This window comes from Vicugna pacos, chromosome X (genome assembly GCF_048564905.1).
Source record: "Vicugna pacos chromosome X, VicPac4, whole genome shotgun sequence".
Taxonomy (NCBI): domain Eukaryota; kingdom Metazoa; phylum Chordata; class Mammalia; order Artiodactyla; family Camelidae; genus Vicugna; species Vicugna pacos.
Window position 1 is genome coordinate 113,534,080 of NC_133023.1, and position 26,347 is coordinate 113,560,426.

The following is a 26,347-nucleotide window of genomic DNA, read 5'->3' on the forward strand; positions in this document are numbered from 1 at the left end:
CCCTTTCATCACTTTAAATATTTTGTGACACTCCCTTCTGGCCTCTAGAATCTCTGCTGAAAAATCAGCTGATACCCTTATGAGAGTTCCCTTGTATGTTATTTGTTGTTTTTCTCTTGACAATTTTAGTATTTTCTCCTTATCCTTAATTTTTGTCAATTTGATTACTGTGTGCCTTGGTGTGTTCCTCTTTGGGTTAATCCTGTGTGGAGCTCTCTGTGCTTCCTTTTGGGTGACTGTTCCCTTTCCTAAGTTAGAGAAGTTTTTGGCTATTATCTCTTTGAATATTTTCTTAGGTCCTTTCTGTCTCTCTTCTCTTTTGGGGATCTCTATAATGTGAATATTAGTGTGCTTCATGTTGTTCCAGAGTTCTCTTAAACTATTCTCATTTCTTTTCATTCTTTTTTCTTTTTTTCTGTTCTGTGGTAGTGATTTCCACTAATCTGTCTTCCATCTCACTGATCCGTTCTTCTGCCTCATTTAGTCTACTCTTGGTTCCCTCTAGTGTGTTATTCATTTCAGTGATTTTATTCTTCAACTATGTTTGGGTATTCTTTATATTTTCCAACTTTTTGCTAAAAACTTCACTCTGTTTATCTATACTCCTCCTGAGTTCTCTGAACACTTTCACCATCGTTAAACTCTTTCTTGGATATATTGCCTATCTTCTCATCACTTACTTCTTCCTCTGGGATTTTATCTTGTGTCTTGACCTGGGAGATATTCCTCTTCACCTCATACTGTTTCTCTTTCTATTTACATTTTTAAGTAGTTTAGTTATGTTTCTTGACCTTGGAGAAGTGGCTCTCTGTGGAGACATCCTATGTGTCCCAGCAGTGCACTTCTCTCTTGTCACCCAAGGGTCAGGTTCCAGCTGGTTCCAGGGTAGAGTCTGGCCTGCATTTGAAGATTCCTTCCACAGGCTTTGGGTTTCTTGTTTTCTGACTTCTGGTATTTGCCCCCTAGTGGATGAGGCTAGACTAGAGGCTTATACAGGTTTCCTGGCAGGAGGAGTTGCTGCCTGCCCACTGCTGGGTGGAGCTTGGTCTTGGCCCTCTGGTGGATATGACCATGCCTAGGGTGTGTTTAGAGGTGGCTCTGGACTCAGGAAGTCTGCTGATGGGTGGGGCAGTGTTCCCACCCAGTATGTTGTTTGGCCTGAGGCTTCCCAGCACTTAAGCCTGTTGGCTGTTGGGTGGGGCTGGGTCTTGGTGCCAATGACTCAAACAAGATATCAGCCTCCAGGAAAACTCCTGTAGATGGACACTCCCCAAATGTCCACCACCAACTTTTATGTCCCCAGGGTGAGCCACAGCCACCCCCTACCTGCCCAGGAGACCTTCCAAATCCAGCAGGCAGGCCTGGCCCAGGTTCCTATGAAATCGCTGTCTCTGCCCTTGGATGTGGCCCATGTAAGATTCTATGTGTGCTTCCCAAGAGAGTGAAGTCTCTGTTTCCCCTAGTCCTGGGGAGCTCCTTGGAGTTAAGCCCCAATGGCCTTCAAAACCAGATGCTCTGAAGGCTCCTCCTCCCAATGCCAGAACACCAGGCTGGGGAACCTGACATGGGGCTCAGAACTCTCACTCCTGTGGGAGAGCCTCTACAACTTAATTATGCTTCAGTATGTGGATCACCCACCCAGGGGGTATGGGACCCAATTATGTTACAAACACGCCTCTCTTACCATCCTGCTAAGGTTTCCTCTTTATGTTTCCAGCTGAAGAGGATCTTTTTTCGCTAGGTTCCAGTCTTTTTTTTTTTTTTGATGGCTGTTTAGAAGTCAGTTGTGATTTCATTGTAGTCATGAGAAGAGGTGAGCTCGTGATCCTACTACTCCCCTACCTTGACCAGAACTCTCGACTGGAAACTGTAAAACTAAAGAAAAAAGAAACTATAAATAAACAGTATTCTCCAGTTAGTAAAGAATTTCTTCTTAAGGGACTACAGCTAAACAATTCTGAAACTACTTAATATGTACACTGGGGCAAAGTGTACATTTGCAATATACACAAATAAGCAAATTGATGGTGGCTTATGATAACCAGGTTTTCAACTCTGGAAAAAGAAAATTACAGATAAATAAAGGGGGAGGTCTAAAATAAGCCATGCAGTGCTGGGTTAAGAGTTAGAAAATCAGTCTGAACTTATGTTGGGCTAAAATTAGTACAAATTAATAGATAGACAAATAAATAATTGTAGATAGATGTGAATACCCAGGTTAGTATACATACATAGATTTCTTAACTTTATACATTAAGCATGCCTAGAAACAGTAACATCCCTGTAATTGATGAGCACACCCAGCACCAAGATATTAGTTTCTAAATATCATTCATCAATAAAAGGAAAGGACTCTTTGGAGAAATGGCTGGGGCAGGGAAAATACAAGATAAACTGGAGCATCTGGTTGTGACAGAAACTAAATAAGTGCTAAAGAAAAGGAATAAAAGGATAGCCATGTCTAAGGGATGCAGTAGACAAACGGAAACAGCTCCTAATGGCCAAAACTGGAACAATTTGAGCAGCAAAACATAAATAATATAGTACTAGATTATAATTTAAAGTATAAAATAAATACATATGACTTCATACTAATAGAAGTAAATTATTGAATGTCTAATAAAATGAAGAGCAGAGACAAATCTTTCTTAGAGAAGAATTCCAAATAATTTATATAATTAGAACCCCCTTCAGGAGGTAAAAGTCAATCTCTTCTTCCCAATATTGAATGTTGGCTGGACTTAGAGACTTGCTTCCAAAGAATAGAGTATGGAAGCAGGGGGGTGGGGATAGTAACTTTACATAAAGCAAGCCAGCAAACACTCCTTTGCCAGAAGGTGATGGTTAACCTTACCAGTAATAAGTCATGTGGATACCATGTACCTCTGTCATTGTGTGACGAAAAGGGCATTTCAGCTTTACACTATTCTTCCCCAAACCAGTAACTCCAGTCTAATCATGATAAAAACATCAAACCCAAATAGAGGAACATTCTACAAAATACTTGGCTAGTACTTCAAAGCTTCCAATGTCATGAGAAAAAAGGAAATGGTGAGAACGGTCACAGATGAGGGGACATTATAGGGAAATGGTGACTAGATGTGATGCCATTTCTTGGAAGGCATCCTGGAGCAGAAATGGAGCTTCAGTGGAAAAAATGGTGAACTCCAAGTTTGGCATTTAGTTAATAATGTAATAATGTAGGTTTCTTATTTTCTTCAACCATACCTTGGTAATGTAAGATGTTAATGCTAAGAAAAACTGGGTAAGGAAACTGTGAGAACTCTCTGTACTACCTTTGCAACTTTCCTGTAAACCTGAAGTTATTCCAAAATAAAAATTTATTTTTTACAAATCAATTCTATTTCTATATACTAGTGTGACTATTCCAAAAATGAAATTAAGAAAAATATTTTCATTCACAGTATCATCAAAAAATAAAATGCCTAAGAATGAATTTATCAAAAGGAGTACAAGACTTGTACAATGAAAACTATAAAATATAGTTGAGGAAAGATAAGAAATCTAAATAAATGGATAGGCATTCCATGTTCATGGATTTTAAAACTCAGTATTGTTAGGATGAAATACTGTTGAAGTTGATGTATGTATTCAACACATCCCTTAAAATACCAGCAGGCTTTTTTGCAGAAACTTATAAGCTGATCGTATAATTTATCTAGAAATGCAAAGATCCCAGAATAACCAAAACAATAGTGAAAAATAAGAAAAAAGTGGAAAGAATTTTACTTCCTGATTTCAAAACCAGCTATAAAGTTGTTATTAAGTTTGGTACCAGTGTAAGGATAAACATATAAATCAATGAAACAGAACAGAGAATCTAGAAGTTAACTCATATTTATGGTCAACTTATGTTGACAAAGATGCCAAGGACATCCAGTGGTGGAAAGGATAGTGTTTTCAACAAAAGTGCTGAAACAACTGGATATCCACATACAAAAATTGAATTTACACCCTTACCTCACATCATACACAAAGATTAACTCAAAATGGATCAGAGACCTAAATGTAAGATATATAAGGATTTTTGATCTACAGTTGGTTGAATCTACACATTCTGCAGCTGGAGATGTGGAGGTTGACTGTAGTATGCTATTTTATATAAGGGACATGAAAATCCTCAGAATTTTGCATCCACAGAGGTCCTGGAAACAATCTTGTGGGTACTGAGGGAGGATTAAATTTTTAGAAGAAAATAGAGGAAAAAATCTTTATGACCTTGGGTTAGGTAAAGAGTTCTTAAATACAACACACAAAAAAACACAATTCATAATAAGAAAATTAAATGATAAATTGGAGTTTATAAAAATTCTAAAACTTTGGTATTCAAAAGATACTGTTAAGAAAATTAAAAGAAAATCCATAGATGGGGAGAAAATATTAGGAAATCATACATCTGATAAGAGTCTAGTATCCAGAAGAACTTTTTCAACTCAATAAAAGAAGAGAAACAACCTAATTGAAAAATGGGCAAAGTAAGTAATACACATTTCTCCAAAGAACATATACAAATGGACAAGAAACAGATGAAAATATGTACAACATCATTAGTCATTAGGGAAATGCAAATCAAAACCACAATGGGGTATCTCTTCATATCCACTAGGACGGCTATAATAAAAAATGGAGAATAACAAGTATTGGCTAGGATATAAAGAAATAAAGAAATTAGAACTTTATACACTGCTGGTGGTGCTAGTAAATGTAATCAATGTAAAATGGTGCAGCCATGGTGAAAAGCAGTTTGGCAGTTAGTCAGAAAATTCAACATAGCGTTATCATATGACCAGCAATTCCAGTCCTAGGTATCTACCCAAGGGAATTGAAAACCTATGTCCACCCAAAATCTTGTACGTGAATGTCTATGCCAGTCCTATTCACAACAGCCAAGGTAGAAATAACCCAGATGTCCATAAACAAAAGGTGGTGTATACATATGCTATATACCACTATTTGACCATTAAAATGTAATGAAGTACTGATTCATCCTACAACATGGATGAACCTTGAAAATGTCCCACTAAGTAAAAGAAGCAAGTCACAAAAGACTGCGTACTGTCTGATTCCACTTATGTGAAATGTGCAGGATAGGCAATGCACAGAGACAGGAAGCAGATTAGTGATTGCTGGGGGCTAGGGTGGTAATGGGAAGTAAGTGCAAATGGGCCTGAGAGAGAGGCCAATGGGGTGATGCAACTATCTAATACTGGATGGCAGTGATAGCTGCACCACTCGATAAATGTACTAAAAATCCTTGAATGTTCACGCAAAATTAGTCAGTTCCATGGTATGTAAATTACATCTCAATACAAAGTTTTAAAAACACGTTGGGAAGCAGAGGGAACAAAAGGCAAGTTGGAGTCTTTGACAATGTATTAGGGGTCATACAGAGCTCATCAGGCTGTTGTATGTTGTTGATGATGTTGTTGTTGCTGTGGCTATGATCAGCATGGTGGTTTTCCCATGACAGCTGAAGGTCAAGCAAGGATTTAGGTCTTGCAAAATAAAAATTTTCAAAGCAAAAGGAAAAGAGTGTTGCTGGGTTGAAATTTTGAGTAGCAGTAGGGGCAAAGGGAAGTGCATAGGTTTAAAAAAACATTCAGGCTGCAGAAGTGACAAGACTTCATATTGAGTGATATTGGGAATGCGGAAGGGTGGGGATGCCTCAGACTTAGCACGCCTAAAGTTGGATTCCCGTTGTCTTCTCACACTTTTGTCCTCCTGTGCTGCTAATCTCAGGGAGTGGACCGGTATCCTGGCACAGAGTAACCATTCATTGATTATCTTTGGAGTGAAAGCATGCATGAACAGAGTCAAAATATGGCCAAAGCATTCACCAGGTCCTGCCAAACAGCCAATCCTACACTCACCCACAAGCTCAGCTCAGCAGCTCTCTACCAGAATTTCTCTCTCACTCTGTTGACCGTTTGTAAATTATCGGGGCCCACACCCCGAAGAACACTCACCTTCGTTCAGCCACTCCTTGCCTAAACCCTGCAGGTGTGGCAAAGGCCACGTTGTGCCCAAAGCCTCTTATCCAGTACATTCTTTACACGTGGACGATGCCAGGTGCCCATATAGCCCATATGAGCAGGGGGGACATCTGGTGCTGTAGAAAGAGGGTCACAGTGGTGCCCAGCTGGTGGACCCGTGTTCACTTTAGCTCTGAGCAGAAAGAGACTCTTCCCATCAGAGGGGTTTATTAATCCAGGGCCCACCTCCCCCACCCTACCCGCCATCCTGGCAGGCAGAAAACACAGCTGCTACAAACACTGCAGACAGCGAGTGATCAGTTTGGATATTTTGCTGCTGTTCCCAGTGTTGACAACCAGAACTGCTTGTGGTTCCTCATGCAGATACCCAAACCAGGAAGTGATACTTCCCAGAAGTAAAGAATGAGGTGGGACACGAAAAAGAAGTCAGTCCCCAGACTCAACCAACCCAGTGAACATTCCCTAAGTATAGAAGAGAAGGGAAATTTGCAACCCAGAAGGGAAATCTGGCTATGTCAGCAGTAAAATTGAGGGAGAAGACATTTGCTGAAGTACACTTTTTTTTTTAAAGCCGCCGTTTAGAGAATGTCATTAGATAAACATTCTTTTCAATGATGAAACTTGAGTCATTTCTGGCCCTTTTCCTGGAAGAGCTTTTTGCTGCTTTCGGGTTACAAGAACAGCACAAGAAGGCCATTTTCTGGGCATGGAGCCCAGGATTCAAAGGGAGGGTCTAGAGAACATCTGGTCTGCTTGGTATATTGAAACTGCATGTGTGTGTTTGTGTGTATGTGCTTCTCCTATGCTGACTCATAACATTGAAGCCTCTCTGGAAACACCCCCACCCTTCTAGGCAGCCAGTTTATACACACCCCTAAGGCTCCTCCTTAATTCAAATGTTTGGTGAAGAGGAAGAGGAAAAAGAATTCAAGAGCTGTTCCCAAGCATCTAGAATTTTCTGCACCCCACCTCTTGAGAGAGTGGCCCAGCTCTGACTCAGTCCACTATAAGCTGAACTTTCCTTTTAAAGCACAACCGTCATTTAAGCCTTTGACTAAAACTGGAAGAAAAGAATTTGTGAGTACTGTGGACTGTACAGAAGGCAAGGGACTGACAACTGGCAGTAAAAATAGAAAAATGGCAGGCCCGAGGCCCAGCAGTCAAGCAGACCCTGAAATTGAGCTTTTTGTGAAGGTAAGTTTTCTAGCTGTAATAACAGCTTACAGAATGTATTACTTCTTGGCACTGAACCTCAGCCTCTTTTTAAAAATTCAACATTTGGGCTAGAAATAGGAAATAATTTTGCAATTATATACCTACTTTGATTCCTAGAAGAATGTCTGGGTGTTTGGCTGCTCTTAGATAACAATATAAAAACATCTCATCTGAGAAAGGGAAGAACACATGGTGGAAAGACAACTAGACTGACTGGTAGTCAGAAAAACTAAATTGTATTGTTAGTGCATTCCTATGTAACCCTGGGAAAATCCCTCTGTCCCTCTTTGTTTTTCTATCTATAAAATGAAGGAGCCCAACAAAATGATCCTTAAGGGCTTTCCAGCTCTCACAACCTGTGTTTTATGAGATAGGTTTTAGAAGACCTGAATTTAAGGAGAAGAGAGCCAACACATAGTCCAAATAGAGATTTCTAAAATTATCTCACAATGGATGAACATCACAGCAGGGTTACATGGACCCTATGGGAGGAAATAGCCAGGAATTTGTGTGCCTGTATGTGTGGAGGAGGCATTTTGCCTTGGTTGTTTTTTTTTTAATGTATTAATTTTTCAGAAAAGCCCTTTGGAAAACCCCTAAAGCAGAAAAAAGGAACATGTGTTTCTAAATTAGCTCATCAAGAAAAGGAAATAATTCTGTATGGGTTATTCCAAGTAGAAATTACCTAGTTTCCTTAATCTTTGCCTGTATTAAGTATTTTTCTCATATTATCATTGACTATTAGAAGTATTCAGGATGGTGATAATAATAATTACAAACTCTTATATCATGCCTGACCTTTTTCTAAACACTTTACATATATTATCTCATTTAGTCCTGACAACAACTTAGGAGATAGGTTAATAGTAGTATAGTAGTATCATCAGAAGTAGTGGTGATAGTAGTGCTCCTCATTGTAGTAATATTGCCCTCATTATTTCTAGATAAGTAAGTTAAGGCAATAAAATTATGTAACTTACCTCTAAAACTACATTGCCTCTTTATGGCTTAGAAAGACATAAAATAAGGTGTGCTTACCAAATATTAGGTTTAACACCTGTTGGCCAAAGTAATATTTTTATAATCATTTAAAAATATTTAGCAACTAGTCACATATATACACCAAGGACACAATTAACCTACCTTTTCAAAATTACAGGAGAGAAACTCAAATTCTTGCATAGCAAAATACTCTAAGTGTTTTCTGGACTATGGGATATAAGAGCTACTTCTCTTATCTCTGGATTCTAATAAAACATGTGACTGCTCAGATACAATGTAAATAGGCTTTAATATCTTAACTGGCTTTTTACATCTACCAATTCCAAACCAGAGGTAATATGTTTCTTCATAGGGTAACTGAAGTGTTTCTTTTGTCTAAGCTTTTTCGTTCAATCCAATCAAACTCCTCTAGCCAGTTGTGTGTTTATCCTTATAGACTTCCCATGTTTGGGTAGTAATCTAGGCAGGAGACATTAGCAAATCACACACTGGATAAGCAAATGTTGAATTAAGTAATAACTTTCAGATTAAAATAAGTAATCACTTATTGAGTATTTACTATATGGCAGGCACTGTGCTAAGTGGTTTATGATTAACTCTATTTTATGGATACAGAAACTAAAGAAAAGAGTAGCTAGGTAACTTTGTCTCAGGTCACATAGCTAGTGAATGGCTGTGTTAAGATTCTAGTCTTTTATAATAGTTGTGCCTAATCTTATTCAATTGGTTTCAATTTGGCACACTTTTTAGTAAAAGTTCCCAGAATTTCATCAGATAAACTCCTTTAGATGTAAGCTTATCTAATGACATTAATACAAGTTACAGATTTTCTGGAAGATACTTGAGTATAATTTGGTTCAGGTTTTTGTTTTGCTTTGCTTTAATATGTATTCCGAAGATCCCTGGAAGTTTCGTGGAAGATACTGGGAGAGGGAATGGGGATTGAGAAGGGTGAAAAATATTAATGAGTAAGTTTAAAAAGCACTACTCTTTACCAATCATATCTCACTTATAGATAATTTGGTATCTTTCTAAAGATTAAATAAGTATGTAATTTCCCCAACTACTTCTGACTATGTCGCTTAAAAACCCTACCACAACTTCCCCATTACCACTAAAGGGATCCCTACAAGAAAGTAAGTACTTTCCTGTCACAATTAAGAATTTCTATCACACATCCCTATGTGTTCCATGTAGTCAGTGAAAAAATTGCCTTTCAGCTCTGAATGATTTGCACAAGATTTATATCCAGGAACTAAAAACAAAGGAATTTCTAACACATGTTTTATTTTCTCCAAATGTAGAATTTACCTTATTGGTTTGTTGTTCATTGATAAATGGAGTTTTTCTATTCTCCACCAGCCTAAAATTAAGTTTTAGTAGATTTGTAGGTAATGTTATAGACCCTAATATTTGGACCAAAATCCTGAATGTAATATTTTAATCTTGATAAATGTTTTGAAAAAAATTATCTATGTGGAAAACAAGAAAGAAATGTTACTTTTCTCTGAATGTTCAGACTATTTTCAAATTCTCTTATAACTATCATAAACACTATCATAAAGACTGCTTAATTTTAAAAATCCAACAAAACTATTAGATGGTAAGAAAAAAGCAAACAGCCCAATCCAAAAATGGGCAGAAGACCTAAACAAGAAATTCTCCAATGAAGGCATACAAATGGCCAATAGATACATGAAAAAATGCTCAATATTGCTAATTATCAGAGAAATGCAAATCAAAACTACAATGAGGTATCACCTCACACCAGTCAGAATGGCCATCATTCAAAAGTCCACAAATGACAAATTCTGGAGAGGCTATGGAGAAAAGGGAACCCTCTTATACTGCTGGTGGGAATGCAGTTTGGTGCAGCCACTGTGGTGAACAGTATGGAGATTCCTCAAAAGACTAAAAATAGACTTACCATATGATCCAGCAATCCCATTTCTGGGCGTATATCCAGAGGGAACCTTAATTAAAAAAGATATATGCACCCCAATGTTCATAGCAGCACTATTTCAATAGCCAAGACATGGAAACAACCTAAGTGTCCAATGACAGATGACTGGATAAAGAAATTGTATATTTATGCAATGGAATACTACTCAGCCATAAAAACAACATAACGCCATTTTCAGCAACATGGATGTCCCTGGAGAATGTCATTCTAAGTGAATTTAGCCAGAAAGAGAAAGAAAAATACCACATGAGATCACTTATATGTGTAATCTAAAGAAAAAAAGACAAATGAACTTATTTACAAAATAGAAACAGACTCTCAGACATAGAAAACAAACTTGTGGTTACCAGTGGGGAAGGGATTGTAAGGGATTAATTGGGAGTCTGAGATTTGCAGACACTAACTACATAAAACAGATAAACAACAAGTTCATACTGTATATCACAATGAACTATATTCAATATCTTGTGGTAACTTATAGTGAAAAAGAATATGAAAATGAATATATGTATGTTCATGTATGACTGAAGCATTGTGCTGTGCACCAGAAATTGACACAACATTGTGAACTGAATATAGTTCGATAAAAATTAAAAAAAAACTATTAGATGGGAGAAAGCAGTGTTTGAGTGTGGATTCTGGAGTAGACAGTCCTGGGTTAGCTACATGAGAAGAGTATATATGTCATCAACTCTTGTGTAGCTGAATGTACTTTAGCAAATCAGCTTCTCTGAGCCTCAATTTCCTCCTCTGTGAAACAAGAACCTACTTCACAGGATCATCTTCATTGTGAAGATTAAATAAAATAAATATATAAGACACAGTAGTTGTTAACACAGTAAACACTCAACATGTGTCAGATATTATGGCCATTATTATTTTACATGTTTATAAACTTAGATCACAAACACAAAGGAAAAAAGTTTTCACCATAAGTTACTACAAGATATTAAACATAGTTCCCTGTGAATGTTTTGGTGAACGACCACATTCTGTCTTTGCCAACAAAAGATACTTAAGTAGGTAATTCATCAATCAGGCTAGGAAATTTACATCCTAAACTTGTGCGTGATGGCACTTATTATAAACAGAAAAAAATTCAGTTTTCCTGTAAAATTGTACTGCATTTCCCCCACACCTTACTGTTTTGACTTTCCTTTTGCCAAAGGCGATCCACCCTTCCTGCTGTATCTATTGTCAGACTTCATTCTTTTTCCTGCCTCCCACCCCAATCAAGTTTCCACTCACTAAGCCCAGTTATGATTGGATACTTAGTCTGACCTCTGTTACAAAGAAGTTCAGCTGCCAAGTTTTGTTGCCTTTTCCCATATCTCTTCACTCCCTGACACCACAAAAGAGCAACAACAAACATTTCCTCTGTCACACTCACTGCCAGGAAAAGGAAAATTTGCCAAAAATAAGAATTATGTCCAAGATCAAGGTGTTAGCATGGTCAGTTTCTGATGAGGACTCTCTTCCTGGCTTATTATAGATAGGTGCCTTCTTGCTGTGTCCTTGCATGCACCGTGAGGGGAGAGAAAGAGGAATGAAGCTCCCTGGTCTCTCCTTATAAAGCCATTATACCTTCATGACCTCATCTAAACCTATTATTTCCCAAAGACTTCACCTCCAAATACAATCACATTGGGGGTTAACACTTCAATATATGATGTATTGTCTTCATGAGAGATTCACGTTTTAGACACTTCAACCTCGACATATCCCAAACTGAATTTCTTCCCCGTTTTTTTACTCCACACACTGACCTATATTTTCTTTAGACGTCCTAATCCTTGACTTTATTATCACCCCCTTCCATGGTTATACCCTTTCCTTTGTCATTGCAGTATCTGCAGCCTCTGCATAATATCATTTATTTGAGGTTTTTCTGTTCTTCTTTTTGTACTTTTCTATTGTAATACATTTTATTGAGGTATAATTTACATAAAATAGTATGAACTTATTTTAAGTGCACAATCAAATGGCTTTTCACAAATGTATACACATAACCACTACTCCAATCAAAATATAGAATATTTCCATCATCTCAGAAAGTCCCCTTGTATCTCTCTGCTGTCAATCTTCCCAACCCTACCCCATACCCCCTTGCCAGATGAGCACTGATCTGCTTTCTTTAAGGAGATATTGGTTTGTATTTTGTAAAATTTTCTATATTGAATCATACAGTATGTACTCTTTATTTGGGGGAGGGCGGTGGTCTGGCTTCTGTCACTCAGTATAATTATTTTGAGATTTGCCCATATTGCTATATGCAGCAATAGTTCATTCCTTTTTTATTGCTGAAGTCTTCAGCTGCATGAGTGGTACCATATTTGTTTATTCATTCACCCACTGAAGGACATTTATGTTGTTTCCAGTTTGGGGCTATTATGAATAGAGTTGCTATGAACATTCATGTACAAGTCTTTCTATGCCTATATGCTTTCATTTCTCTTGGGTAAGAATCTAGGATTAGAATTGCTGGGTCATATAGTAGGTACATTTTTAACTTTGAAAAACTCTTTATAAAACAGGTGTACCATTTTACACTCTCAACAACAGTATATCAGTTCCAGTTGATCTACATTCCTGCCAATACTTGGTATGGTCACTATTTTTAATTTCCATTATTCTAATTTATGTGTAGTTGTATCCCATTGTGATTTTAATTTGACATTCCCTAATGATGTTGAGCATTTTTGCATGTCCTTACTTACCATCTGTATATTTTTTGTAAAGTATTTAAATTTCTTGCCCATTTTAAGTTGGATAGTTTTTATTGAATTGTAAGAGTTCTTTATTCATATTTTTATATATTTTGGATACAAGACATTTTTCATTTTCTTTACAGTTCTTTCAAAAAGTAGACTTTAGCTTTGAGGTAGTCCAGTTTATTGCATTTTTCTCTTCTCTCCCTCACTTTAAATACCAGCCACATTGACCCTCTTTCATTCGGTTCCTTATGTATGTCATGTGCAAGCCTGTTGCAAAACCTTTGGATATGCTATTCTCTTGTTCTAGAATGCCCTCTTCATGCCCATTCACCTGGTTTACTCTTACCCTTTGAACTCAGTTCAAATGCAGCTTCCTTAGGAAATGTCTTCCCTGACAGATCCCATATAGATTGTGTTTCTCTGTTACACACTCATAACATGCATGTCCTTCCTTCAAAGAATTTATCTTAGTTTAAAACAAAGTTTAAAAAAACCTGAAAGTTAAATTTGGGGGTATTATATACATATGTACATTATACAATGTATAATTATATATATGTCTATGTACATATATAATTATGTCTGGTTTATGTTAAACACAATTATTTTTCAGTAAATATTTATTGGGAGAGTGAATGAATAAATGAATATAAGACCCATAGATAAATGTAAATATGTATAAAATTTTAAAGCAGAAAAGTGTGTTGTTTTCAATCAGTGGGAGAAAGATGAATTTTTAAATGAAGGATGTTGACAACTATTTATAAAAAAAAATAAACCTGGAGTCCTAGTGCACTTCTTATGCCAAAATAAATGCCAAATAGATGAAACAAATGTAAAAATTAAGTCATAAATGTACTAGAGGAAAAAATGAGAAAATATCTTTATAGTAAAACAAAACAGGAAAGTAATTTTTTCTTTGCAATCATGATGTATTTAATGGCCATATAAGAAGATCAGAAAAACCAGACTGCATAAAGGAAAACAATGTAAGATTTTATGTAAAATTAAAATTTTATGCAAGACATATTTTTAAAATTACATATAACATGTATCAAAAAGAGATAGCATCTTTAGTATAAAAGCAATTTTTTCCAAAGTAATAAGGAAAAAGTCATCACCTTAAAAAAAATGTAAAATTGTCATCAACAAACAATTCACAGAATAAGGAAATCAAATGGCCAAGGAACATATAGGAAATACCTTTGAAGAAGGAAATTTTGCAAGATCTACCAAAATGGAAAATGCACATACTCTTTACTCAGCATTCTCATTTTAAAGATTAGCTCTAAAGATACAATCTCAAAAATGGAACAAGTTATATGCTCAGAAATATTTGTTGCTAAAGTACTTTGGATAGCAAAAATTTTGGAATATCTAAAATGGTTCAATAGGAAATGGTTATATACATTCTGGCAATATATAAAATGTATTATTTATTGTTATATATTCATCACATTTGTAATTGTACATACAATGAGATTACTGGATTCACTATCTCTCTCTGCCCACAGATGGTAGAATTCATGAGATTAAGCACTATCATTTCCTGGTAAGGCACTCAATACATACTTGTTGAGCAAATGAATGAATGAATGAGGCTTTTCTTTATCTTAATAGGCTGGAAGTGATGGGGAGAGTATTGGAAGCTGTCCCTTTTGCCAACGCCTTTTTATGATCCTCTGGCTTAAAGGAGTTAAATTCAATGTGACTACTGTTGACATGACCAGGTAAGAAAAATCAGGACATGTTTCATTCTGGGGATTAAAATCAGTAGATAACAATACAATGTTGGTGTTTGTATAATGTGTAGTTTATCTAACGGCCTAACTCTGCTTATTTTCAATAACCATAGAAAACCTGAAGAGCTGAAGGACTTAGCCCCAGGTACCAATCCTCCCTTCCTGGTGTATAACAAGGAGTTGAAAACAGACTTCATTAAAATTGAGGAGTTTCTAGAACAGACACTGGCTCCTCCAAGGTACAGCATTTTATAGGATATTATTGTTCATGAAATAATCTATTATATTGACTTATTTACTTCAGATTGAGTATTCTTACTTCTAAACATCTAACTCTTTTTCAATGTCAGACTTCTCTTTTGCTATCTTTCTAGAAAAATTTGCTAAGATCCCATCATATATGATTAGAAAACTTTACTACAGAATTATTTATTTAATATATGTAAAGCTGTTAAAACTTTATGAGATGCAAGTAGTATATTAGGAAAGGGCAAAGGATAGACTTGGAAACCTGGGAAAGATGGGTAAATTTAGGCTACATTTAATCTCAGCCACATTATCTGATCCATAATCATGTTTGGGGGCATTTATACTGATAGAAATCAGATTTATTTTATTGTAGAGCCCTCAGAAGATCTACAATTTAGAAATAGCCTTTAATCCAGTCTGACCTTTTAGCTCTTCAGTTTGAGAAATATAGTCTATTATGTATAAACTTCCCCCTTCAACTTCAAATGCACAAAGACAATCGATGTAACATTTTAAATTATTTTTAAATGTGTAGCATATTTAAAATAAGAAAGTAAATTCTCTGTAGTATAGAAATAGAGAAGAAACCCATGGTGGAATCAGAGTGAGGGCATGGGGTAATAACATTGTATAGTTCATAAGGACTGGTCACGACTAGTCTTATATCACTGATGGCATGAAGATAGAATATACCCAACACAAGAGGTAGGGGCCAGGAAACAGTTCTCACAGTTAGCCAGAGGCCATAACTGTGCTGACTATACTTGAATGACAGCTGTATATCTCTGCCCCAAAATGATAGTGTCTGGAAACAATAAGCCTGCTGCATTCATTTTTTATTGCTGTGCAACAAATTCACTCTTAAAATGTCACTCATTTATTATCTCACAGTTTTAATTGGTCAGCAGTCTGGCCGTAAACTTAAAATTGCACTAAAAATAGTCTTAGTCATACACACACACACACACACACACATATATATACACATACACACAAGTTCTATTGGTCCGTAATTCTTCCTACCTAAGAAACTAGGGATACTATTTTAGATTTTTCCTGTGTGCCTATTCTAGATCTCTTTCATCTGTTATTGACGATTTCTTAGATTTTAAGCACCTGTTCCAAGTTTGTCCAATAAGTATCAAGTCTTACTTTGTTCTTTTCCCCTCATCCACCTTCCTTTACTATCTGGTCCCCAACCTTTTCTTGCACCCAAAAGTAACTAGTGAAAAAATCATTGTGTATCTTTCCATATCTTTTTCTATGTTCATATGAGCATAATAATAGTAAGCATAATTTACTTCATAAGTAAATTGCTTCTTGCTTATCTCATTTCTTCAGCTATACTGGTACAGATTTAACTCATTATTTTAATGGCTCCATAATAGTCCATGTCACAGATGTGCTACAAGTTGCTAAACTATTCTTCTACTGATAAACATTCCCCTTTCTTACATTTTTAAAATCACTACAAGCAGTGATTTTTTATTGTATTATTTATTATTTTATTTTTGCAGTGGGAGGAGGTAATTAAGTTTGTTTATTTTTAGAAGAGGTACTGGGGATTGAACCCAGGACCTCATGCATGCTAAGCATGCACTCTACCACTTGAGCTATATCCTCACCCCCAGTGTTTTAATAACATGCTTGCTCATATGTCTTTATATACTGGTGTTTTTATTCCTGTGGGATACGCTCCCAGCAGCAAAATTAAAATGGTATATAGCTTTACAATTTTTTACTGCTTTGCCCATCAGTGTATGAAGGTACTCTTTCCCCACATATCTGTAATACTATGTGCTATCTTTCTTTTAAAACTTGTGGCAACCTGATGGGTATAGTGATACTTCATTGATACCTTAGTATGCATTTCCCTGATTAATAGGTGAATTTGTCAGTGACATCATAAATAATAAAATGCTTAGAAATAAATTTAACCAAAGAGGATAAAAACTTGTACACAGAAAACTACAAACCATTGCTGGAATAATTTAAAGATCTAAATAAATGGAAAGATATTTATTAGTTTCTGAGGGCTGCCATAACAAAGTGCCACAAACAGAGTGGCTTAGAATAACAGAAATTTGTCTTGCAGTTCTGGAAGCAAGAAGTCTAAAGTCAAGGTATCAGCAGGGCCATACTCTCAGAAATGTATAAGAGAAGTATCCTTCTTTGCTTCTACCTAGATTCTTGTGATTTTCCAGCAATCATTGTCTTGTAGATACATAGCTCCAATCCTCCATCTTCACATGGCATTCTCCCTATGTCTCTGTATCTTCACAAGGTGTTCTTTTTAAAGGATACAAGTCATATTGGTTTAATGGGCCCACCTTACTCCATTATGGTCTCATCCTAACTATTTCAGTAACAATCCTATTTCAAAATAAAGTTACATAATGAAGTATTGGAGTTTATGACTTCAACATATGTTTTTGGGGAGACACAGTTTAACCCATACAAACATTCCATATGCATGGGTGAGGAGACTTCATATTATTCATATAGAAAAATTCCCCAAAGGGATTTACTAATTCAGTGCAGTACCAACCAAAATCCCAATGGTATTTTTACAGAGATGAAAAGGCCAATCCTCAAATTCATATGGAATTGCAAGAGACCACAAATAGCTAAAATAGTCTTGATAAAGACAAACAAAATGAGAGGACTCACACCTCCTGAGTCTCAAAATTTACTACAAAGCTACAGTAATCAAAACATTGCAGTACTTGCATAATAATATACTTAAAGATCATTGGAATAGAAATGAAAGTACATAAATAAACCCATAAATCTATGGTCAATCAATTTTCAAGAGTGCCAAAAAACATTCAATGGTGAAAGAATAGTGTCTCCAACAAGTGTTCCTGGGACAATTAGATATTCACATTCACATGCCAAAGAATAAAATTAGACCTTTATCTCACACCATATAGAAAAATTAACTCAAAGTACATCAAAGACCTAATGCATGGGCTAAAACTATAAAACTTTTGGAAGAAAATATACAGGTAAATCTTCAGGACCTTGTATTTGGCAATGGATTCTTAAAAATGACACCAAAAGCACATGCAACAAAAGAAAAGATAGATAAATTAGATGATATGGATGATAGAATAATGAAAATCACCCAATCAGACTAGCACAAGGAAAAACAAATTTTAAAAAATGAGAAAAGTTCAATGGACCTCTGAGGCAACATCAAGAGAACTAACATTTACATTATAGGGATCTCCAAAGGAGAAAAGAGAGAGAAAGGGGTACAAAAAGTATTTGATTAAATTATGTCTAAAAACTTCCCAAAGCTGAAGAAGGAAACATTTCCAGGCACAGGAATCACAGAGAGTCCCAAATAGATAAACTCAAAGAGACCCATACCAAGGCATATCATAGTTAAAATGGCAAAAGTTAATGACAAAGAGACAATTCTAAAGAGAAAAACAAAGAGTCTTTTCCCTTTAGAGAAGACCCTTTAACACTTTTCTAGGATTGGTTTAATATTGATGAGCTCTTTTCATTTTTGCTTGTCTGAGAAGTTTTTATCTCTCCTTCTAATTGATAACTTTGCTGGGTAGAGTATCCTAAGTTGTAGGTTTTTCCCTTTCAGCACTTAAAATATATCATGCCATTTCCTCCTGGTCTGCAAATTTTCTGAAGAAAAATAAGCTGATAACATCATGGGGGTTCCTTTGTATGTGACTAGTATCCAAAATATTTAAAGTACTCTTACAATTCAACATCAGAAAGACACTTAATTTAAAAATGGACAAAGGATTTGAGTAGACATTTCTCAGAGAATATATAAAAATGGCTAATAAGCACATGTAAAGATGCTTAATGTCATCAGCTATTAGCAAAATGCAAATCAAAACCACAATGCCCACTTTTCAATTGGGTTGCTTTTTTCTTTTTGATATAGAGTTTTCTGAAATGTTTATAAACTTTGGATATTAACCTCTTATTGTCATATCATTTGCAAATATTTCCTTCCATCCAATAGGCTGTCTTTTCGTTTTGCCAATGGTTTCCTTTTCTGCGCAATATCTTTTAAGTTCAACTAGGTCCCCCATTTGTTTTTGTTTTTGTTTTTTGCTTTGGTATCTTTTACCTTAGGAGAAAGATGCAAAAGAAACAAATTGCTATGATTTAGGTCAAAGGGTTCTGCCTATCTTCTTTTCTAGGAGTTTTATGGTTTTAGGTCTTACATTTAGGTCTTTAATCCACTTTGAGTTAATTGTTTGCATATGGTGTGAAAAAGTTTTATAATCTCATTGTTTTACATGTAGCTGTCCACTTTCCCCAGCACTACTTATTAAAGACACGGTCTTTTTCCATTATATAGTCTTGCCTCGTTTGTCATATATTAATTGACTGTAAGCGCATTGGTTTATTTCTTGACTCTCTATTCTGTTCCATTGATTTATGTGTCTGTTTTTGTGCCAATATTATGCTGTTTTGATGCCAGTAGCTTTGTAGTATAGTCTGAAGTCAGAGTATGTGATACCTCCAGGTTTGTTCTTTTTCTCTCAAGATTACTTTGACATTTCAGAGTCTTTCATAGTTCCATATGCATTTTAGGATTACTTGTTCTAGTTTTGTGAAAAATGTCATGGGTATTTTGATAGGGTTTGCACTAAATCTGTAGATTGCTTTGGGCAATGTGGAAATTTTAACATTATTAATTCTCCCAGTTCAACATTACAAGATATCTTTCCATTTCTTTATACCATTTTCAAATTCCCTAATCAATATTTTATAGTTTTTAGAGAATAGGCTTTTCACCTCCTTGGTTAAGTTTATTCCAAGGTATTTTATTTTTTTTATATGATTGTAAATGGGATTGTTTCCTTAATTTCTCTTTCTAATAGTTTATTATTAGAGTATACGTAAACCATAGATTACTGCAGATTCATCATGTATCCTGCAACTTTATTGCATTCATTTATTATTTCTAATAGATATTGAAACAAAAACATGTATGCAGCTTTTCATAGCAAAAGTATTCATACTAGCTAAAAGGTAAAAACAACACAAATATCCATTTGATTATTGGATAAACAACATGTGATATATGCATACAATGAAATATTATTCATCAACAAAAAGGAATGAAGTCCTGATACATACCAAAAAAAATGAACCTTGAGACATTATACTAAGTAAAAGAAGCCAAACACAAATGACCACACATTGTATGATTCCATTTACATAAAGTGCCCCAAATAAACAAGCGCATAGAGACAGAAAGATTAGTGGTTCCAGGGGATGGGAAGAGGAGTAAATGGGGAGAAACTGCTTAATGTGAGCACAGTTTCCTTTCTGTGTGATGAAAATGTTCTGAAAATAGATAGGGGTGGTGATTGCACAATGCTGTGGCTGTACTAAAAAACAATGACTCATGCATTTAAAAATAGTTTAAATGGTGAGCTTTATATTATGTGAATTTTATCTCAGTTTTTAAAAATTGGGCTTTTAATTGAAATTGCATTTAATTTGTATTACTATTTGAACAAATTTCATTTTTATGACGTGAATTCATCCCATCAGAGGACTTGATTTGTATATTTGTTTGGGTATCATCTTCTGTTCTTTTTGTTTTTTAAAATTGAGATATGATTGTCATACAACATTGTTTATTTAGGTTTAAGGTATACAACATGTTGATTTGATACATTTATATATTGCAATATGATTACCCCCATAGCATCAGCTAACACCTTTATCCCATAAAATAATTATTATTTCTTTTTTGTGGTGATAACAGTGAAGATCTAATGTATTAGAAACTTTGAAATTTATAATAGAGTATGGTTGACAATAATCACAATACTGTGGATTAGATTTCCTGGGCTTACTTATCCGCCAGTTACAAGTTTTTACTCTTAAATAACATCTCCCCATTTCCTCCAGTCCTCAGCCTCTTGTGACCACGATTCTAATCTCAGTTTTTATGAGTTTGGCTTTTCATGATTCCACATGTAAGTGATGTCATACAATGTTTGTCTTTCTCTGTGCAGCCTGTCTCACTTAACATAATGCTCTTAAGATCCATTCATGTTGGCTCAAATAGCAGGATTTCCTTCTTTCTCATGGCTGAGTAATATTCCAGTGTATGTGTGTGTATAAAACCACATCTTCTTTATCCAGCCTTTTGCTGACAGATACTTAGGTTATCAACCTAAGTGCCTGTCTTATGTTCTTTCATGATATTTTATTTTGTTATGCTTTTTTATTTGTTCTATACACTTTGTATTAAATTATTGCTAAATATTTTATACTTTTGTTACTATTGTAAATTTAATATGCTGCTAATATCCATTTATTTCTGGTTATTGCTAGCATATAAAAGTTATTTCTAAAATGTTTGACTTGTATTTAGCCACCTTATCAAAAATAGCTCATTAATTCTAGAAATTTTTCCTATACTTTCTTGGTTTTTCTAGGTATATAATTATATTGTTGCTTCTCTTCCAATAATACTGATTGCTTTATGTTTTTGTCTTTTTCCACTTGGTAAAATCTCAAAAACAATGTCAACTATAATAGTAATTGTAGGCATTCCTGTTTTGTTACTAAATATAATGTAAAAAACGTAGACTCACTGTTTTAAATGGTGTTTTTACTTGTCTTACTGGTTAGTACATTCAGCACAATGTTAAAGAACAGTAGGGATCATGATTATCCTTATCCTTTAGTGGTTTTAAAAGAAATAGCTCTAACATTTCATCTTTTAAAATGATGCTTGCTGAAAATGTTTGATTGATACTTTTTATCAAGTTAAGGAAATTAATAAATTTAATCATTTGACAAATATTTACTAAGTGTCAGGTACTATTCTAGACACTTGAGACACATCAGGGAATAAAAAATGGGCAAAAACTTTCTGTTCTAGCAGAGCTTACATTTTAGTTAGGGAGGACAGTAAATAAGCAAGATTTAAAAGCAAAATATAAACTATTTTAGATGATGACAAATACTAAGAAAAACTAAATCAAGGGAGGAAAGTAGTGGGTGTTAGGGACAGGGTAGAGGTTGCAATGTCAGGTAAGGTGGTCAGAGAAAGCCCTTACTTAGGAGAAGATAACAGATAAAAAGACCTGAAAAAAGAGGGGGAGCAGGCCATGTGCATATATCAGGAAAAGCACTCTATTTAAGGGCAGACCAAGTTAAAAGGCCCTGGGGTGGCAGCTTGTCAGGTCTATTTGAAGAACAACAAGGAGGTCAGTGTGAAGCAAAGTAAGGAAGAGAGTAGGAAGAGGTGATGAGACAGGTAAGGTGGGGTCAGATCATATTGGCCCTTGTAGACAGACTATACTGTGAGGACTTGAGCTCTGAGTCTGAATGAGATGGGAACATTGCAAGGTAATGAGTAAGGGAGAGACATAATATACTTACATTTTAACATGATTGTTCTGACAGCAGGTAGATAATAGACAAGGAGTATGAGGGATAAGCTTGGCAGTGGGAGACTAATAAAAAGCTGCTGCAGTAATACAGGCTTTGCACCAGGCAGGGAGCAATGGAGAGGGTGAGCAATAGACAGATTCTGGGTACATGTTGAAAGGTAGACTGGCTGGAGTTGCCTATGGATCAAATGTGGATATAGAGAGAAAGAGGAACCAACGAAGATGGCTAAGTGTCTGGTTGAACCATTTCCAGTTACTAATGGGGGGTTCTATGAATAGGAATTGATTTTCATTGAATACTTTCTGGGCATCTATTCATGGTCATACAGTTTTCCTTATCTAAGTTGTTAATGTGGTGAATTACATTATTACATTATTTTATTTTATCATGCTAAATTAACTTTGTATTACCTAAGAGGCTGATATCTGGGCTACTTTCCCCCATCTTCTTCATCCTCTTTATTTTTTTATGTGTTTTTTAATTTGGAGCCATGTGTTTTCATACTATTTATCTTTGAAAATGTATTACCACCATATCTTCCACCAAGTAGGCTGTTAGGAGCAAATATAGGGACCTAACTGCTGTTTGAAACATTGTTTCTATAGGTAAATGAGTTTTGAATTCCAGATACCTGATTTCCTGGTGAAATTTAGAAACTAAAGTATTCTCAGATTGGGGAAAAGACGTATTTCCAATGAGAGATTTCTCAGGACCTTAAATTTCCAGCAGTTTTCCAAAATCTCCAGTCTCAGTAGAATGCAAGCTAGGACACCTGGTCTCTGTCTTATTATGTGTGAATGATAGTGCAGTGATGTTTCTTTTTAAGGTATCCTCACCTGAGTCCCAAGAACAAGGAGTCCTTTGATGTGGGATGTAATCTCTTTGCCAAGTTTTCTGCATACATTAAGAATACACAAAAGGAGGCAAATAAGAGTAAGATATCATTTTTTGAATTTTTCTCCAATCTTTTTTTAATTGAAATATATTTTATTTACAATTTTGTGTTAGTTTCAGGTGAATAGCAAAGTGATTCATCTATATATAATCTTTTTAATTATATATATAATCTTTTTCAGATTATTTTCCATTATAGGTTATTACAAGGTATTAAATATAGTTCCCTGTGCTATACAGAAGAAACTTGTTGTATTTTATATGTAGAAGTGTTTATCTGTTAATTCCAAACTCCTAATTTATCCCTTCACCCCCCCACCCCCTTTCCCCTTTGGGAACCATAAGATAGTTTTCTATGTCCGTGAGTCTGTTTCTGTCTTATAAATAAGTTAATTTGTATCATTTTTTAAAGATTCCACATATAAGTGATATTATATGATTATTGTCTTTGCCTGACATACTTCACTTATTATGATAATCTCTAGGTCTATCCATGTTGCTGCAAGTGACATTATTTTATTCTTTTTTATTCCATTGTATATACATACCACATCTTCTTTATCTAGTCATCCATTGATGGACATTTAGGTTGCTTACATGTCTTGGCTATTGTAAATAGTTCTGCTGTGAACATTGGGGTGCATGTATCTTTTTGAATTAGATTTTTTATCTTTTATGGATATATGCCCAGGAGTGGCATTGCTGGATCATATGGTAACTCTATTGTTAGTTTTTTAAGGAACCTCTATACTGTTCTCCATAGTGGCTGCACCAAACTGCATTCCCACCAGCAGTGTAGGAGGGTTCCCCTTTCTCCACAGCCTCTCCAGCATTTGTCATTTGTGGACTTTTGAATGATGGCCATTCTGACTGGTGTGACGTGATACCTCATTGTAGTTTTGATTTGCATTTCTCTAATAATTAGTGATGTTGAGCATCTTTTCATGTGCATGTTGGCTATCTGTATGTCTTCTTTGGAGAAATGTTCTCTCCTCTGAAATTCCTTTGTATGAAGTTTTATTGCCTTTAGAACCTAAGATTCAATATAGCAATTACCAACCTTGCACAATTAGAACATTGACATGCCAGATGTGAAATAACTGCAGGATTGTATTTCTTAACCCCCGCAACTTTCCCAGTCCTGTGTACCTCTAAGATTTCTGAAACCATAGCACCTACCATCTCCCACAAGCATTCTTGAATAGGTTTACTATTCTCTGAGTCATGAGAGCTATTATTTTCTGATTCCACTTTCTGACTCTTCTATGTTAAGTAATAATATATATTACTTTTCTTTCTTTCTTTGACTCCTCCCAATGTAACTCCTCAATAAAAGTCCAAAAATATTTCCACTCGCTATTTGATTAAACATCTGATTCTGTATTATTAGGGGGTAGCTAAGCATTCTAGTTAACTATATATATTTTGAAGAGCCAGTGTAAACAGTGTGTATAGACAGAGATATCTAAGTATATGAAAAACATTTTGAGAATGTATTTAGTCATGAAGACAGTACATTTATAAGTAACCCTATGACTTCATTGCCTCAGATTTTGAAAAATCTCTGATTAGAGAATTTAAGCGTCTGGATGACTACTTAAACACCCCACTTCTGGATGAAATTGATCCAGACAGTGCTGAGGAACTCACAGTTTCCAGAAGATTGTTCTTGGATGGGGATCAGCTGACACTGGCTGACTGCAGTTTGTTACCAAAACTGAATATTATTAAAGTAAGTGTTTATAGGGCAGGCTGAATGATTGGGAGCAATTTGGGAGTTGCCAGCGGGAAGCACAGTGACCATTCAGTGTGAGGTTTTTATATGATGACTTCGTCATCATCATTATGCATAGTGTATGTCTCCTTTTTCTCCTCAGAGGAAAAGTCCAGAATTATCTCCTCTGGGAAGCATAAAAACTGCCTGTTTCTTTCTTCCTAAAGTGTTTTCTACTGCCTTGTCTATAGAACAAGGGTAATACTACCCATTTCATGGAATAGTTGAGAAAATTAAATAAATTAAGGTATGTGAAATACTTAGAACAGTGTCTGGATCATAACAAGTGACAATAATGTGGGCTATTAATATTATGATATAAACATTAATTTAACAAATTTGTACTGAACAGAACTTATTCTATCTCAGGTGCTATGCCAGACACAGAGAATACATAAAAAATAAGACACTGTCAGGACCCTAAAGAAACTTTTAGTCCTGGGGAGAAATATGTGCTTTTTCCTGTGCTTCCTTCTTCTATACATATTCATAATTAAATACAGCATAGATATAAATATGATTAAAAGCATAGAGTTTCGTCTACATTTGTAGACAAAATATTAAAGTAGTAAATCCAAGATTCTTTAAATTTATTTTGTAGTACTTTTTGTGCAGATAACATGTCCTTGATGATCTTGACTCTTGAGATATGTTTTTATACACTAGGTATATTACTGATTCCTCTTATTACCAACTGATTTTTTCTTCTTTTTTCCCCCAAAACCCTAGGTTGCTGCAAAGAAATACCGTGACTTTGACATTCCAGGAGAATTCTCAGGTGTCTGGCGCTATCTCCACAATGCTTATGCCCGTGAAGAATTTACCCACACATGTCCTGAAGACAAAGAAATTGAAAATACCTATGCAAGTGTGGCTAAACAGAAGAGTTAGAACAGCTCTTTCAGTAGAAGAAGTTCATTTGTTTTTCACTTATCATATTAGACAGTTTCTTGGAAATAAGAATATGCAAAATATTGTTTCTTCTGTCCAACTCTCTTATGAACAATGCTATATTTTCTGTCTCTAGTTAATCCAAACTATCTGCTCATTGTGTATTTTAAAGGTCTCCATGTTTTCACTTAATTTTTAAAATTCCTATTACACAACTATTGTAATCTTAAATGACATGGAAATCATAAAGATCTTTTGTTATTTGATTAAATTCCTAGAATGCAGAATGCATCATGTCAATAGATGGTTGAAGTTACAAATGACATATAGCCACAATCTCAAACTGTTCCTTAGAAACATTTCCATCTAAATCATTAAAAACAATTTTACGTTTTTGCTAGTTTAATACATGCATAAGTTTATTTATGATGTGAATAATGAATCAGAGAGTGAGCATATTAGAGAGGCAAATCTTAAAAGAATGA

General features: G+C 35.2%; 1 protein-coding gene across 1 annotated transcript; it reads left to right on the plus strand.

The window, feature by feature from the left end:
- Positions 1–6,919: 6,919 nt before the first annotated feature.
- On the plus strand, positions 6,920–26,008 carry CLIC2 (chloride intracellular channel 2). Its single transcript, XM_006218862.4, has 6 exons — positions 6,920–7,208; positions 14,529–14,638; positions 14,764–14,889; positions 23,130–23,236; positions 24,748–24,929; positions 25,701–26,008. Exons 1-6 carry the CDS (start codon positions 7,152–7,154, stop codon positions 25,860–25,862), a joined length of 744 nt encoding a protein of 247 aa, XP_006218924.1. The 5' UTR covers positions 6,920–7,151; the 3' UTR covers positions 25,863–26,008.
- Positions 26,009–26,347: the final 339 nt, after the last annotated feature.

Bases quoted from the DNA above. Each gene is read 5' to 3' on its own strand.
- CLIC2 (XM_006218862.4), top strand. From the start codon at position 7,152: ATGGCAGGCCCGAGGCCCAGCAGTCAAGCAGACCCTGAAATTGAGCTT. The intron at 7,209-14,528 runs GTAAGTTTTCTA...TTATCTTAATAG, and splicing joins AAATTGAGCTTTTTGTGAAG to GCTGGAAGTGATGGGGAGAG. The intron at 14,890-23,129 runs GTACAGCATTTT...TTTCTTTTTAAG, and splicing joins CAGACACTGGCTCCTCCAAG to GTATCCTCACCTGAGTCCCA.